At 43.6% G+C, this 16,140-nt stretch overlaps 1 protein-coding gene across 2 annotated transcripts in view; it reads right to left on the reverse strand.

Moving 5' to 3' along the window:
- Positions 1 to 16,140, reverse strand: part of SV2B (synaptic vesicle glycoprotein 2B) — a 72,585-nt gene that overhangs the window by 32,770 nt on the left and 23,675 nt on the right. For both annotated transcript variants that reach the window (XM_082198484.1, XM_082198485.1), the window contains exon 2: positions 3,276 to 4,146. In XM_082198484.1, the coding sequence (XP_082054610.1) occupies positions 3,276 to 3,768 (493 nt within the window). In that variant the 5' untranslated portion in view covers positions 3,769 to 4,146. The remainder of the gene's footprint in view (positions 1 to 3,275; positions 4,147 to 16,140) is intronic.

The following is a 16,140-nucleotide window of genomic DNA, read 5'->3' on the forward strand; positions in this document are numbered from 1 at the left end:
ACACACACACACACAACAAACAAAAAACACACCTCTATCTATCTATCATCTATCTATCATCTATCATCTATCTATGTATATCTATTGTTGCTTTTAATGGTAGCAATTACATCTCCATCAGTAAAGGATTGATTAAGATGTTGTCTAAAAATAAACGGATCCCTTTAATTATGCTTGCTTCTTTTTTTACAGAAAGCCTTTTCTAACATTCCATTGTTCCTTATTCTAACAAAGATCCATTGGAGTCAGCTCTTTCCCTCTTTCCCTCTTCTCTCCCCACACTCACAGCCCATCTTAAGTTACTCACTTTGTCTTTCTTCTCATGTCCCCCTCCTTAAAGGTCTGGGCAAAGAGAAGCCCTTCTCATGCATTAACATGAGGACAAAGCCAGAAGGCTGACTCCTCTCCAGCTGGAACGGAACCAGTCCTGCCTCCTAATCAAAAATATGGCTTGAAAGGGGGCCAGGGGAGAGTATTAGACCAAATGAACTCCCGGGTGTGAAAAAGAGGCAAGGAATAAGAAGCCATGCATGTCCAGCACTGAGATGCAACAGTCATTCAAACACAATAATGGAGAAAGGGTGCAAACTGATCTTAAGGTATGGAGATGGAGTAACGGAGAGAAACTATAATGGACAGATTTGACTATCTCTTGCTACAACTGGCGAGGGAATCCAAAATCCATGGTAGGGCAATACTTTGACTTTGACTTTGGGGGTGGGAAATCAAAATGCAGAAGATTATATATATATATATATATATATATATGCAGGTTTTGGTGTCTTCGGGTGTCTTCCCGTGTAAGAGTCGGGGTGTCTGTGCGACGTTTCGACGAGGTCTCACTCGTCATCTTCAGGCTGGTGCTTTCGGCTTCTTGTTACTGGAACAGAGCAAGAAGCCGAAAGCACCAGCCTGAAGATGACGAGTGAGACCTCGTCGAAACGTCGCACAGACACCCCGACTCTTACACGGGAAGACACCCGAAGACACCAAAACCTGCATTCCTGTACCCGTGAAAATCTACGAAAGCATATATATATATATATATATATATATATATATATATATATATATGCATTTTGCAGGGTTAGGCCTTGGTGGTGGCAGCCTCTCCTTTACCTTGCCTGTTCTCCAGCAGCCACTGTGAGCTGCCCAAGGGAGGAAGCTGGCAGCAGCGGCAGCCGTGGAGAGGCAACAGGGGAGCTCATTCACAGTCACCACTGCCACCCCTGCCACTTAGGAGAAGCACTGGCTCATCCACCTCCCTGGTGGCGATGGCACTGGTGGGGGAAATAGGGACATTCTGGGATCAGATCAGAAGCCCTGGTGGGTTTTGTAATTCCAGGACTGACCCTAGAAAATAGGGGCACTTTGAGGGTATGGATCATAGCCATCATGGCCGAATCCGCTTGGAGACAGAGAACTGGGCCAGATGGTCCCCCGTTTCATCTGATCAAGCAAGGCTCTTCTTTTCTTTTTTAAAAAAATATTTTTTAAAATGCTGTTTAATTTGTGGAACAGCATCTTCAAACTACAAACATTATTTGAACTCATTGAACTTGCCATGTTTGGAAATTGGAAGAGGGAAGATGGGGCAAACATATTTTCACACATTACTAAATATTTAATATTTTGCCATGGAGAAAAATATCTGCAGTTTGGACCTGTGCGCCATGAAAAAATGCAAAATGTTCACTGTGAGATATGCAGTTTCTCTTCCCCCACCCCCACCCCCAGGAGAGAGTGAGAAGGAGTGGGGGAAATCTATTTATAATATCAGGCCATCTGCTTTCTTGTTTAGTCAACTCCCTGGTGTGTTTGTGTATGTCTTGTTGGCATGATGGACAATCTAGCATATACATTGTGCGGATTGTTGGAAGCGCAGCAGCAGGGATCATTAGGCATGTGACTTAAGGGTTAATTCTGTTACTGTTAAAGTCAGCTAGCCAAGAGGAGGATGGGTGAAAGTGTTGCTTAGCAATCAGAAAGAATGGTAAGATCTTCACACTGAGGTAGCACACACTCCATTGGCTATGTAGTTCTGAGGGAGATTTTCCTATGTGTGTTTGGCTGAATGTCTTCTTGCTATGTACAAGGCTTGAACTAATAAAGTTTCCACACACGCTCACATACCTCTCTCTATCCTTCATCCAGGCAACTAGCAAGCATTCTCAGAGTTCAAGGATACATTCCACCCTGGCAAAAACACTCAAGCAGTGTGCAGAGCCTGGCCTGAAGAGAGGGATGGTGTCCTGGGAATATTTCCCAAGGGCCAGTTAGCCTGGCCGCTCTTCTGTTTTACTTGGTTAGCAGCTGGGGTCAAGCTGAATACCTGTCGATTCCTGTCATATGTGTCACACCAGATTTCCCAAACAGAGTTCTGTTCATAATCTTATGTAGAATTTGGTTTAATGAACCAGCCCAACCTGCCTGAAACTTTTTGAATACCTTATCAACAATCAGCCTTACAACAACTTACGTTTTTTCCATAGATAATCACTTCAGGATGTTTCATGGGAGGGAGGGAGGGAGGGAGGGAGGGAGGGAAGGAAGGAAGGAAGGAAGGAAGGAAGGAAGGAAGGAAGGTTAATTAAAGCAGGGGTGGGTAACCTTTGACCCACAGGCTTAAGTTGGTCTGACCAGCATCCTCAATTGGCCTGCGAGGCCATTTCAGCCAAGCCACACCTAAACCCGATATATGTATACAAGTGCTGCACAAAGGGCTTGTTGGGCTCCATTGGTGAGAAGAAACACTCCATTTTGATAAAAAGCATTTCCCCCCTTCCTAAGGAGGAGGTTTATGTTCAACGCACTTCCTCCAGCACTTTGAATGTAAATTCCTTTCTCTGCAAAGACTTCAAAGGGCTCCCTTTAATTGACCACCAGCTGATTACTGGTAACAGTGAGGTTCTTTGAGATGCGCCCCCATGCATCTTCCAAAGAGGTTGTGTTATAGCAATGTCTTCTGAACTTTGGCAGGTGTCATTATGGTACCATATGATTGGCATGAGGGCATCCCACCCCCTGTCAAAGTTGGCCTGTTACAAGAGAGAAAGATCTGCCCTCTCCCCCCACCCTCCAAAATTTTATCTGGAAGGAGAAATTTTTGAGGAAACCACCAAGAGAATGTTCATTCAGCTTTGACTCCTAGTGGGTCTGCACCCTATTGGGAGCTGGAGGACATTAAAAATCAAATAGAGGATGCTATTCCAAGCAGTTTCAAATTATCCTACAGCTAGTCTCATGGCATATGGCTGAAGAGAAGAAGGACTTACCTAGCATTCCTTTGTTGGAGCGTGACAAGCACATATCCTTCTCAGCGCTGGGTAGAACGAAGCCAACCACAAAGACCTCCACCCCATCTGCCATCAGTGCCAAGCCGAGAACAGTAAACAGCATCCATTGGAAACGTCCATGACCGCATTCTTCAATGATGTTTTCGTACTGGTGGGCCAGCTGCTCCTCATCCTCCATCTTCTCCGCCATGAGGTCAGCGTGGTCTCTGAACTCATCAGCCACCTCTGGGGCTTTCTTCTTCTTCTGCTTCTTGAGGTCATCTGGGTGAGGGATGCCCTGGTACTCTCCTTCATAGACTTCATCATCTTCATCGTGCCCTTCGGTAGCATCGCTTTGAGCATCTTCCTCTTGAGCTGGCTCCTCCCCACTTTGATAATATCCATCATTGGGAGCATAACCTCCATAACCGCCATCTTGGTACCGGTAATCATCGGAAACTTGGTTCACTTTGTTTCTTTGGCCATCATCCATTTTGAGTCTATATGTCTAGATATATTTAGCACAGTGTGTGGTTTTTATACTCTAACGTACTATATGCTATTTCTTTTTTTAGTTGTCCAATTTGTGCTGTTAGCTACATAAGCATAGCTTCTCCTTTGGAGATGTGCAATAAAAATGCCACGATTCTAAGAAAGCTCTCTGCTGGCGTTGTTGTTAATTAGGAACGGTATCCTCCCAGAGAAACATTGTATAGTACTTTTTAAAATCTCAGCACTGCCTTATCATCTGTTTTACTTCTCTCAGCTATCAAGAGATATGGAAGGGATCAGCAATTTGGTATGACCAGGTACCAGTGGGGTTTGGGAGGTTGTTGACTTTGCTGATTCATTCTGCCATGGAAGGTCAAGCCTTGGGGAAGAAAAAGAAAACAACAATGACTTGAAAATGCAAGGAAAGGTCTCGGCAAAAGGCAGGCTGCATCTGATGGCAAGCTTGTTTTTAATTGCAGAGGCACATAAAGGAACACAATATTATGGCACACAGGCATAAAGGTGCATTTATCTTATTGGTAGAGACAATAAAAGAATTCATCTGGTTCATATATTTTTTTAAGAGAACCACCTGCTTTGCACTTTTCAGCTCTCACCTCAAATAGCATATCAAATGTGTATAAAATGCATATTTTGGGGCTAAGATGCATACCAAAAAAATATGTGCATTTTAGGAAAGTGTACATATGTTGTGGTGGGAAATGCATATGAGCACAACACAATTTTTCATGCAGGTGCTTTTGGTTTTTTGTGGTTTTTTTAAAAAAAACATTTCCAGATTGATGATGAAACACAACAGAATACAACTACAAAAGTGACCGATATATTCGTTCCTAGTTATCTCGGTAAACTAGCTGTGTGACTTATTTATTTATTTACAGCATAAAAACACACACACACAAAATATGTCAAGCTTACAGTTTACAGTATAAAAACACAAAATGCATAACATAATAACAAATGAAACAATACCCACCCGCCCACAGTTTGAAAGACCATAGATTGTTTAATTAGCCAAAGGCCTAGGAGGAGTTTGGGGGTTTTTTGCCAGTTGCCTAAAGATGTGTAATAAAGGCACCAGGTGAGCTTCCTTGTGGAGAGCATTCCCTAAATGGGGAGGTACGGCAGAAAAGGCCTGTGTTGCCACCCTCCAGACCTCTGATGGAGGGGGCACACAAAGAAGGACTTCTATGATTCTGTACTATTTCAATATATTTGGTACCACTGCTTCTGTTTTAAAAGAAACCCCCAACTTTCTACTCCTCATAAGACCAGGAAAATAGACATTCAAGTGTTTCTGCAATGAATGATGAAATATCTGAAGGGAGAGGAAGGACCAAAGGTGATTTTCAGAGGTTTCTTGGTGGCAGGGTGGGGTGGTCAAGTTCCATTGCCCTTCATAACTCCTTAGCTTCCTTCTATGAGCAAAAGGAACAGAAATCATGTGCAAAATAAGTCCAGTTCTGCCAACAAGGAAATTCAAAGGCAGTAGCTTTGAAGAAACAGTCAAGGAAGGAAGGAGAGTTTCAGCAAGACTTTGTGGAGCAGCTCACATATAAGAGAATCAGGGTAGATGAAATGTTTTCCACAGACTCTGCAGCATCTTCAAGAAGACAAAAATAAATGATTGAGACAGCTTGTCAATTGCTTGCATGTTTCCCTCACTACCACAAGCACAGCATCTCAGTACAGCACAGTTGTCCCCAGAACACTGGGAGAAGTCCAAGTCCTACCACCAGCCGGACGTTCTGCAGTCTTTAAAAACAAGTTGTGAGCAAGGTTGGGGGATGGAATATAGAAGAAGGAACAAAAGGGTGTTTTAGGTGATCCATGCCTAATCCATGGGGTCCCTACAACATGAAGTCAGCACCCCATCCCCATCGCTGCTCTGCTGGCATGCACAAATGATGCTCTAGGTGTCTAAAATCCTACACATACAAGCAGAATCTGTGCAGTCAGTTCCCAGATTAAATCTCTGAGTCAAGAACACAATTGCACATAAAGAAGTTTGGGTCTACTTTTTCATCTCCCTGCTGCCAGCATGTACAGAATTTCATTTGCTTATCCCAAGCTGCTAGCATGTGAAGCAGATCAGGGAAAGCCAAGTCTGCTCGGTAGTAAGGCCGCCACCCTCTAGTCCTCCAGTCCTGAGCCAGAGGAAGCTCAGGTTGTTTCTGGATGACCTTGGGATTCACAAAGACAAGAGCCAAGCAGTCCAGTCACTGTCTTCTGAACCAGGTGGGCAGGTGCCAGATTCAGAGCTGAGCTTACTCCAATAAGGCACACAAGGAATGAATGCAATGCTTTATTGTGGAGTTAATAATAATAATAATAATAATAATAATAATAATAGACGCTTAAGAATGGCTAACAGTATAAAGACAACTTTGGGGTTTCGAGTACAGAACAAAATAACTGTCAAGGCTGCATGAAAGCTCCTCCTCCCCTAGTTGCAGCAAGAGCAGAGAAACAAGGTGAAGTCCTTTTTTAATGAGTTTTGTTCAATCCTAATAGTGAGACAAAAGAACGCAACAAGCCTTAACATGGTGTTGCTCCACACTGGGCTCCTCCTCCCACCTTCCTAGCAACAGCATCTCCCTTTACGGTGGCTGCTTGTAGCCAAAACTCTGATTCCATTGTTCCTGCACCCTTAATGAACATCGAGTTCTGGGTGAAGGAGGATCCGAAATACTCTCCAGTGACAATGTGTCAGCTGGCTGCTCTGCTGCAATTCCTGCCCCCTTCTTCTAACACTTCCCAACTACTTTGTTCGTCTCTCTCTGACCTGTGTCCTTCTTCATCCCCCTCAAACCTCTGCTGTAAATCAATGCTGCATTCTCCTCCTCCTGCAGCGTCAGTAGAAGGGGGGTTGATCTCCACCACTCCTCCTCCGTCTCGCTCTCTTGAGTCCAATCCCTGACAATAACAAAAGCTAGCTTGCCACAGAACTCACCAGCAGACTGCATCCAAGCACATACAGTTGTTGCAATTCAGGCAACTGCATCCTAAACACATATGGGACTCTATGAGTGTTGTCCATCAGGGGTGTCATCTAGGGGAGTAGGAGGCCAAAAGCCCCAAAAAATGTTCAAGGAGGGGGCTGGGGCCCCTCAAAATTCTATGGTGACCGTATGCACACACTCATGATGTCCTCGCCTCACTTGCACATGCCATGGGACATTCTTGCATCACTGACACATGTCATGGGGCACGCCCAATGGCATGTATGAGTGACATCAGCACGGTCCGCAGTGTGGGCACATGGCATGCGCACATCACACAACCCTAGCTCCCTAAATTGCAGGGGCAAGCCGGAGCCCTTGCAGTTCATAATTTGGACATCTCCACGTTGATGTGTGGGAGAAGAGGAGAACAGCAGTACAGCCAGATATGACTTTTCAGGTATCGTCTGAACTCGCCCTAGGCTAACCATGTTACTGTGATGCCCCATTCACAGCATGGATGTGCACATCACGTCAGTGAATGTATATGGGTTGGGAAGGGCAGGATTCCAAAAATGAAAATGAAATATAAGACAGAAGCAAAAACAATTGACACTAATTGGTCTCTCTCTCTCTCTCTCTCTCTCTCTCTCTCACACACACACACACACACACACACACACACACACACACCCCACACCCCATTTGCACAGAGAAATATTTTACCTTAACAGTGCCCCCAAAGGAAAGACTCATTGCCCAAAACCTGGGAGGTCTGCTGCCTGACAGAAGCTGGATGGACCAAGGTTCCAACTCAGTATAAGGCAGCTTTAGTTTTACTTATTAAATTTCTATGCCACCCTTCAGCTGAGGATCACAGGTCAGTTTACAATATGGAAACACAACAATGCATAACACAGAAAGAAACAAAAGCAATAACTCTTTATAGACCTTCAGACCAAGAATTGTAGGTCACTGGAAGAGCAATTGCTTGGCATGCAGAAGGTCCCAGGTTCAGTCCCGCATGGCACCTCCAGGTAGGGCTGGGAAAGACTCCCTGCCTGAAATCCTGGAGAGCCACCAGCAGTCAGTGTGAACATAACTGAGCCAGATGGACTAAAGTTCTGACTCAGCAGGAAGCAGCTTCCTGAGCTCCTATGGCTCTGGAGCTGAGGGACACACCTCCTATATCTAGATTCTGACGCAGCCACCCACAGTTCCAGGGCAGACCAGACATGAAGGTCGTTGCATAGGAGGCTTTCCTCAGTTTGAGGGCTGCATTTCCTTGTGGGTAATGTCCCCTGGGCTGCATGCCAGTGGTGGGCAGGGAGGAGATGCAAAAGGTGGGTGAGAAGTAAAATTGATGTGGCAATGGATGGAACTCCCTTGGTATAGTAGGTTATATTCCATCCATGCAAAAACCAGATTTATATCTAGAGAGTGGGGCAGAGGCTCCAACTTGAGCTCAATATTGAGGGGGCCCAGCATGTGTTGCTCATGTGTGGTGTCATGTGTGTGGCACATGACATGCACACATCACATCATTGGGAGGAGGAGGAGCCCTCCCAATGCTCAGCTCTGTGCTTAGCCTCCTCCACTCCCTCAACATTGAGGAGACCTATTGGCCCCATAGATCTGGCATCCCTGGAGTGGCAGAAGGAGGCAGGCAGGCAGGCAGGCAGGCAGGCAGGCAGGCAGGAAGGAAGGAAGGAAGGAAGGAAGGAACCAAAGATCCAGACAAATAAGAGGCATCCTCACATTCCAGCCAGGCAAAAAACCCCAAGGAGGAAGCAGGCCCAGTAAGGGCTTAAGGAAGCAACATATGATTTTATTTATTATTTATCTATTGCATTTATATTCCACATTTTCTTCCAAGGAGCTCAATGCTGTGTACATGGTTCTCCCCTCCCCATTTTATCCTCACAACAATCCTGTGAAGTAGCTTAGACTGAGAGGCAGTGACTGGTCCAAAGTCACTTCGTGAGCTGCACAACCAAGGGGGGATTTGAACCCTGGTCTACTACAACACACAGCCTCTCAGACATAGCCTAAGGCAAGTCCAGGGGACCTGACAGAGAGGCATGTCTCTCTGTTCTTCAGCTCCAGTACAAACAACACACTAGATAGCATACCATCACATCATTATGGAGATGTAGCTTAGCTGTGGTTCCTGCATTGCAGGGGTTTGGACTAGATGATCATTGGGACCCATCCAGCTCTACACAGAGAGAGAAACTTTGCATAGAATATGTGCAAACAGAGGGAAAAGATGACAGTGTTGGCACTCAGCAGTTCCAGGCCTTGACTCAACCATGCCAGTGGCTTGGAGCAGAAGCATGTTCGGTGTAATTAAATTGCTTTCTAAGACAGGATCATTTGTTGTTGCTGTTTATGGTGTTTTGTTTTTTGATCTTCTGTACACACACAGCAGATAAGTACAACTCCCATTTCATTACCAGTGCCCCACCGGCCCTGGAAATAATGAATTTCAATCAGGCCCGTGAATAGTGGAAAGCAAATTGTACCAAAACTGATTACCACCCTGCAAGTCCTGCTTTGCGTAGGATAGCTGGAAGAAAGACTACGAGAGAGGAGAAAATGTGCGAACGATTTATAACTGGGGCGGGTGAGGAATCTAGCTCTTCCCTTCTCTTGAGCTTTCGGCTCTTAACGTACAAAAAACAACGTTAGTTGATGAGCTGTGATTGCTTCCTTCAATTCCTTGAAAAACCAATAATTTTTGGGATACTTCTGCAATGCCCTGGGGTAGTTTATTTCATTTGGATGAAATGAAAGAAGAACAAACAGCGGCATATTTTGACTTGGGCTTTACAGAGTTTCCTGCCCTGTTCAAACCCCTCGTGACTTGTTTTCTGCCCCTAACATCAACTCCTGGAACTTGACATGGGCTGTGGGTGGATTTGATGGCAGAAAATAAAATAGCTTCAAGCAATAACATTTTTTAAAAAATAAGAAAAAGACAGCTTGGCTTAAAAGCAGTCAGCAAAGCGACATTCCTTCTAGCCTTTAAATTCAACCTTTGTCATTTCAGTGGCTTTTCTGATATTTTTTTTTAATAGATTGTTTGGGTTTTTAAAGGTGAAGCAATAGGTTTCTTCAAAACATCAATTAAAAAAAAGAAAAATAAAGAACCATGGAAAAGGTTGTATTTTTAAGAGCATGAGCAGCTGATACCTGCTTCCTGCCACTTTGGATTCATATCACTGCTCCCAAAAATGCTAGGTTGTTTTTCTGTTAAATACATGCTTCTCTTCCTAAAAATGAGGCACTGTAGCCCTTGTTAACATTCAGAGTAGAGAGAAAGGTGCCTGCTACTAGCAGATTTCTGAGATCTTTAAATTAAGCTTAGGAAACCTTGGTCATGCAACAGGAATCATCTAAAAGTAGAGTTCTATTTTGGTAGCAACTTGGGACAGAACAATCCTAACTTCACACAGAAGAGTCTGAAATGGTAAAGACTGGCCAGGAAAGAAATCTTGGGGTGATAGTGGACAGCTGAGTGAAATGTTGAGCCTGCTGTGACCTAAAAAGGGGCATTTTCTGCTACTCTTCTTGTGCTACTATGGAATGCCATCCCCTCTGTTGTAATGCCCTGAATTCCCCAGGAAGAGTGATTGATTGTTAAACCACTCTGCGGATTGTAGCTCTGTGGGGGGAATGAGGATCTCCTAACAACTCTCAGCACCTTTACCAAACTACACTTCCCAGGATTCTTTCGGAGAAGCCATGACTGTTAATGTGGCACCGTACTGCTATAAATGTATATTGCAGATGTGGCCTTAGTTTGCATGCTTTAATTCGGGAGCATAATTTTTTGCATCTGATTCCCCTGTTAAGATTTTCTTCCCTTTTCTTTGACCCCTCATGCATTTTGTTTGTCCATTTTAAAATATTTATATGCTGCGTTTTACCCAACCAATTCCAGGGAGGTAGGCTTGCCATAGGTCAGGAAAATTCCTGAGACCTCCGGGTATAGGGCGGTATATAAATTCAATGAATGAATGAATGAATGAATGAATGAATGAATGACATGTCCTGATTTTGGAGTATAAAAGTAGCATCAGGGGGAAATTTTGCCGAATTGGCAAAATGTCAGGGAAAACCCAGATGTATGGAAAAAGCAGTGGAAACAGCTCAAAAAGCTTAAAATCACTATATTTGGGGATTTTAATTTTTAAAATATGGCAACCCTAGGGAAGGTGAATTATAAATCATGAATTTTATAAGTCATGAATTACTAAAATATACAATAGAAGCATAACATGAGCAAGAATATGAGGCTGAGGCAAATTAAAATACCTGAGAAAACAGAAATGCCATAATTTGGCACCAAAAAGGGGTCTGTGTGTGTGTGTGTGTGTGTGTGTGTGAGAGAGAGAGAGAGAGAGAGAGAGAGAGAGAGAGAGAGAGATATGCACCAATTGGAGATGACCCTTCATGTGTCTCTACTCAGCCTTCCCCATCCCAGTGACCTTTAAATGCTTTTGGACTACAACTCCCATCATCCCTCACCATTGGCCATGCTGCTTGTGGCTGATGGAAGTTGGAGTCCAAAAAACCTCTTGGCTAGCATCAGGATGGGGAAGACTGCTCTAGTCCATGAAAGTTTCATATCCAGAAGTCACTCAGTACGCAAGCTCATGACCAGCACTTTATTATTATTCCAGTTCTGTCTTTCCGCTTTCCCCCCAGCATTAAGAGAGAAAGGCAAGCTGCAAAGAGATGCCTTTCCTCCAATATTCACGTGTATCTTTTTTTAAAAAGGAAGATTGATCTAATGTCACCAATCCATTTAAACTTTGTATGGCCCCTATACCACCCTGCATAATGCATTACCAACAGGAATTACTTTAGATGCTCACATTACTCCTGCATCCCATGAAGACCTACAAATCACTCCCTATTGAAAGTTGTAGCAAAAATAGTGTCAGCAAGTTGGGTGACTAATGTTTCTCTCTCTTCTGACCTTCCTCCCCTCCCTCAAAATAAAACTCCCTTTATAGTTATTTTGCTTGTTTCTTGTTCTCTTTTCTATCTTGGATTTATCTTATCTTATCTATTATTTATTTATTTATTTCAATGGTGACTAAATTGCATCTATTGATCATCATTCCCAGAAATAGCTGCACAGACCTTGACTGCTGGGTGCAATCAGACAGTGACTCTTGGATTATTGACCCAATAGCAGAGAACCCTTCACAGCCTGTATTGGAGACAGCTATGTTATATGGGGCAATATTTAGGGGCAGCAACTTCCTGAATAGGTTGCTAAAACCCAGTCATAGGGGACAGATTTTGCACTTGCAAGTTGATGCTTTGAATATCAGCTAAGAGAGTTTTCTGTGGCTGCTGTCAGGCTGAAGAGCGAAAATGAAAATAAACCTCAGATTACTCCAGCAGTACTTAAATAACAGTAGAAGAAGGCAAGTAATGTGTCTGATGGATGTGATATTGCCAGTTATAAGAACTCTCCATAGGGTTTATTAAGTGAGCTATCTGTGCTATAAGATCCTATGTTAGTAGCTGCGTGATACAGTTTGGAGGAGCCAAAAGGCATTTGAAGGTCATTGTGATGACACAGGCTGATTCCAAGAGGCAAATTTCAGCACCATGGACAGTGGATTGGTACTTGCATGCCTAGAGAAATGGGAAAACAAGGTAGGCCATTGCTCTATTTATCACTATAGTATCACCAAGTTGCTTTTTAAGACGCTGTATTATCTCTCCCACAGCTAGAGTCACATACTCCCTTGGTTCAAATTACAGGTTGGCAGAAGGTCAAAGAAGATGCATCTTTGGCAAGGTAGGCAAGCAAGGGAGTGGAGAGAGGCAGAGCTCAAATCCTGCTGGAATATATTAGCAAACCGAGTCCATGAATTATTTAAAGGAGCCATTTTGCTACCAAAAATATCACTGCAGAGATTATTTTGCCTGAAATGCCAGTCTGTAGCTAGAAGAACCCATGTTTGTTGATCATTTTTCTTGTATGTGTGTGGGGGAGACGGGGGAGTATGACAAGTATAATGAGGTATTTTATGCTATTGTTGCACTACAGTAATCTGTTTTCTTGAAGGACAAGTGATCACAGCTGAGGAGGAGTAATTTGTCTTGACAAAAAAGCTACAAGCAAGCTACTTGCCTATCAGATACGATCCTAGGTGCTGAAATTTTCCTCTTGGAAAATTTCCTCCATAGCTACCATCGTGCAAGGGGTGGGGTTACAGAGAAAGAAAGCACTTTCTGGGCGAGGGGGAGCCCTCATAATTATTGCACATCCATACTAAATGGTACTGAAAACATGTAATGCAAGTTTGGGTTTTAAAACACATTCAAAGGGCAACCCTTCCCCCAAGTTTATGGGACTGCACCCACAAATATTCTTGTAGATTCCAGGAGTTATTTCCTGAGCATTCATTCTGATACATTCACACAAAACATGTGTGGAGGTTATGCAACATTGCCTATTTATTGAACATGTATCATGATACTTTAGTGCTGACATTATAGGTCATTGCCAGCTACTGGTTGCTCCCCGTGAAATTTTCTGTCGTTTTACTTATCAGTCTTTGTGTTTGACAGAATATTAGTACTAGATAGTGCAAGTTAACAGCAACATTTTTGTACATATAAACAGCCTATCTAGAAACAGCTTTCTACTGACTGAAGGTCATCCCTCACTTTCACGAATGCAATGGGAGTATCCACAGGGGACAAAAATGGTCTAAAATATTTGCCTCTACCCTCAAAAATTAAAAGTTCTCCAAGGCCGGAGGCTTTCAATGAGGTGCCTACAGATGCCTTCCCTTGAGACCACAGGGATCTCTCTTCCACAGCAACCCCCCCCCCCAAAAAAAAGACCTGAAAGAATCAATCTATTATAGAATCATAGAATCATAGAGTTGGAAGAGACCACAAGGGCTATCGAGTCCAACCCCCTGCCAAGCAGGAAACACCATCAGAGCACTCCTGACATATGGTTGTCAAGCCTCTGCTTAAAGACCTCCAAAGTAGGAGACTCCACCACACTCCTTGGCAGCAAATTCCACTGTCGAACAGCTCTTACTGTCAGGAAGTTCTTCCTAATGTTTAGGTGGAATCTTCTTTCTTGTAGTTTGGATCCATTGCTCCATGTCCGCTTCTCTGGAGCAGCAGAAAACAACCTTTCTCCCTCCTCTATGTGACATCCTTTTATATATTTGAACATGGCTATCATATCACCCCTTAACCTCCTCTTCTCCAGGCTAAACATGCCCAGCTCCCTTAGCCGTTCCTCATAATGCATCGTTTCCAAGCCTTTGACCATTTTGGTTGCCCTCCTCTGGACACGTTCCAGTTTGTCAGTGTCCTTCTTGAACTGTGGTGCCCAGAACTGGACACAGTACTCCAGGTGAGGTCTGACCAGAGCAGAATACAGTGGCACTATTACTTCCCTTGATCTAGATGCTATACTCCTATTGATGAGGCCCAGAATAGCTATGTTTGTGGGCTATGATTGGTTTTGTGAGTGCGATGCCCTTGACAGTTTCTCTGATTCAAATATGCACCTACAGGCCCTGAAAGGTTGACAACAAATAAAAAGAATACCAAGTTCATTTAGTGAAGGGTATGGCAAAACGAAGCAGGGCAAAGGCTAATAGAGTTCTGCCAAGAGAACAAGCTGGTCATCACAAACACGCTTTTCCAACAACACAAGAGACGACTCTACACATGGACATCCCCAGATGGGCAACATCGAAATCAGATTGATTATATTCTCTTCAGCCGAAGATGGAGAAGCTCTATACAGTCAGCAAAAACAAGACCTGGAGCTGACTGTGGCTCAGATCATCAGCTCCTTATAGCAAAATTCAAGCTTAAACTGAAGAAAGTAGGAAAAACCACTGGACAGGTAAGATACAATCTAAACCAAATCCCTTATGAATACACAGTGGAAGTGAGGAACAGGTTTAAGGATTTAGATTTGCTGGACAGAGTGCCTGAAGAACTATGGGTGGAGGCTCGCAACATTATACAGGAGGCAGCAACTAAAACCATCCCAATGAAAAAGAAATGCAAGAAAGCAAAGTGGCTGTCCAACGAGGCCTTACAAATAGCGGGGGAGAGAAGGCAAGCAAAATGCGAGGGAGATAATGAAAGATACAAGAAATTGAATGCAGATTTCCAAAGAATAGCAAGGAGAGACAAGAAGGCCTTCTTAAACGAGCAATGCAAAGAAATAGAGGAAAGCAACAGAATGGGAAGAACCAGAGATCTGTTCAAGAAAATCGGAAATATGAAAGGAACATTTCATACAAAGATTACCATAATAAAGGACAAAAGTGGTAAAGACCTAACTGAAGCAGAAGACATCAAGAAGAGGTGGCAAGAATACACAGAGGAATTATACCAGAAAGATATGGATGTCTCATACACCCCAGGTAGTGCGGTTGCTGACCTTGAGCCAGACATCCTGGAGAGTGAAGTCAAATGGGCCTTAGAAAGCACTGCAAATAACAAGGCCAGTGGAAGTGATGGTATTCCAGCTGAACTGTTTAAAATTTTAAAAGATGATGCTGTTAAGGTGCTACACTCAATATGCCAGCAAGTTTGGAAAACTCAGCAGTGGCCAGAGGATTGGAGAAGATCAGTCTACATCCCAATCCCAAAGAAAGGCAGTGCCAAAGAATGCTCCAACTACCGCACAATTGCACTCATTTCACACGCTAGCAAGGTTATGCTTTAAATTATACAAGGAAGGCTCAAGCAGTATATGGACCGAGAACTCCCAGAAGTGCAAGCTGGATTTAGAAGAGGCAGAGGAACCAGAGACCAAATTGCAAACATGCGCTGGATAATGGAGAAAGCTAGAGAGTTCCAGAAAGACATCTACTTCTGCTTCATTGACTATGCAAAAGCCTTTGACTGTGTTGACCACAGCAAACTATGGCAAGTTCTTAAAGAAATGGGAGTGCCTGATCACCTCATCTGTCTCCTGAGAAATCTCTATGTGGGACAAGAAGCTACAGTTAGAACTGGATATGGAACAACTGATTGGTTCCAAATTGGGAAAGGAGTACGGCAAGGCTGTATATTGTCTCCCTGTTTATTTAACTTATATGCAGAATTCATCATGCGAAAGGCTGGGCTGGATGAATCCCAAGCCGGAATTAAGATTGCCGGAAGAAATATCAACAACCTCAGATATGCAGATGACACAACCTTGATGGCAGAAAGTGAAGAGGAATTAAAGGACCTTTTAATGAGGGTGAAAGAGGAGAGCGCAAAATATGGTCTGAAGCTCAACATCAAAAAAACGAAGATCATGGCCACTGGGCCCATCACCTCCTGGCAAATAGAAGGGGAAGAAATGGAGGCAGTGAGAGATTTTACCTTCTTGGGCTCCATGATCA

Source organism: Podarcis vaucheri, assembly GCF_965113315.1.
Source record: "Podarcis vaucheri genome assembly, chromosome: 14".
Classification (NCBI taxonomy): Eukaryota; Metazoa; Chordata; class Lepidosauria; order Squamata; family Lacertidae; genus Podarcis; species Podarcis vaucheri.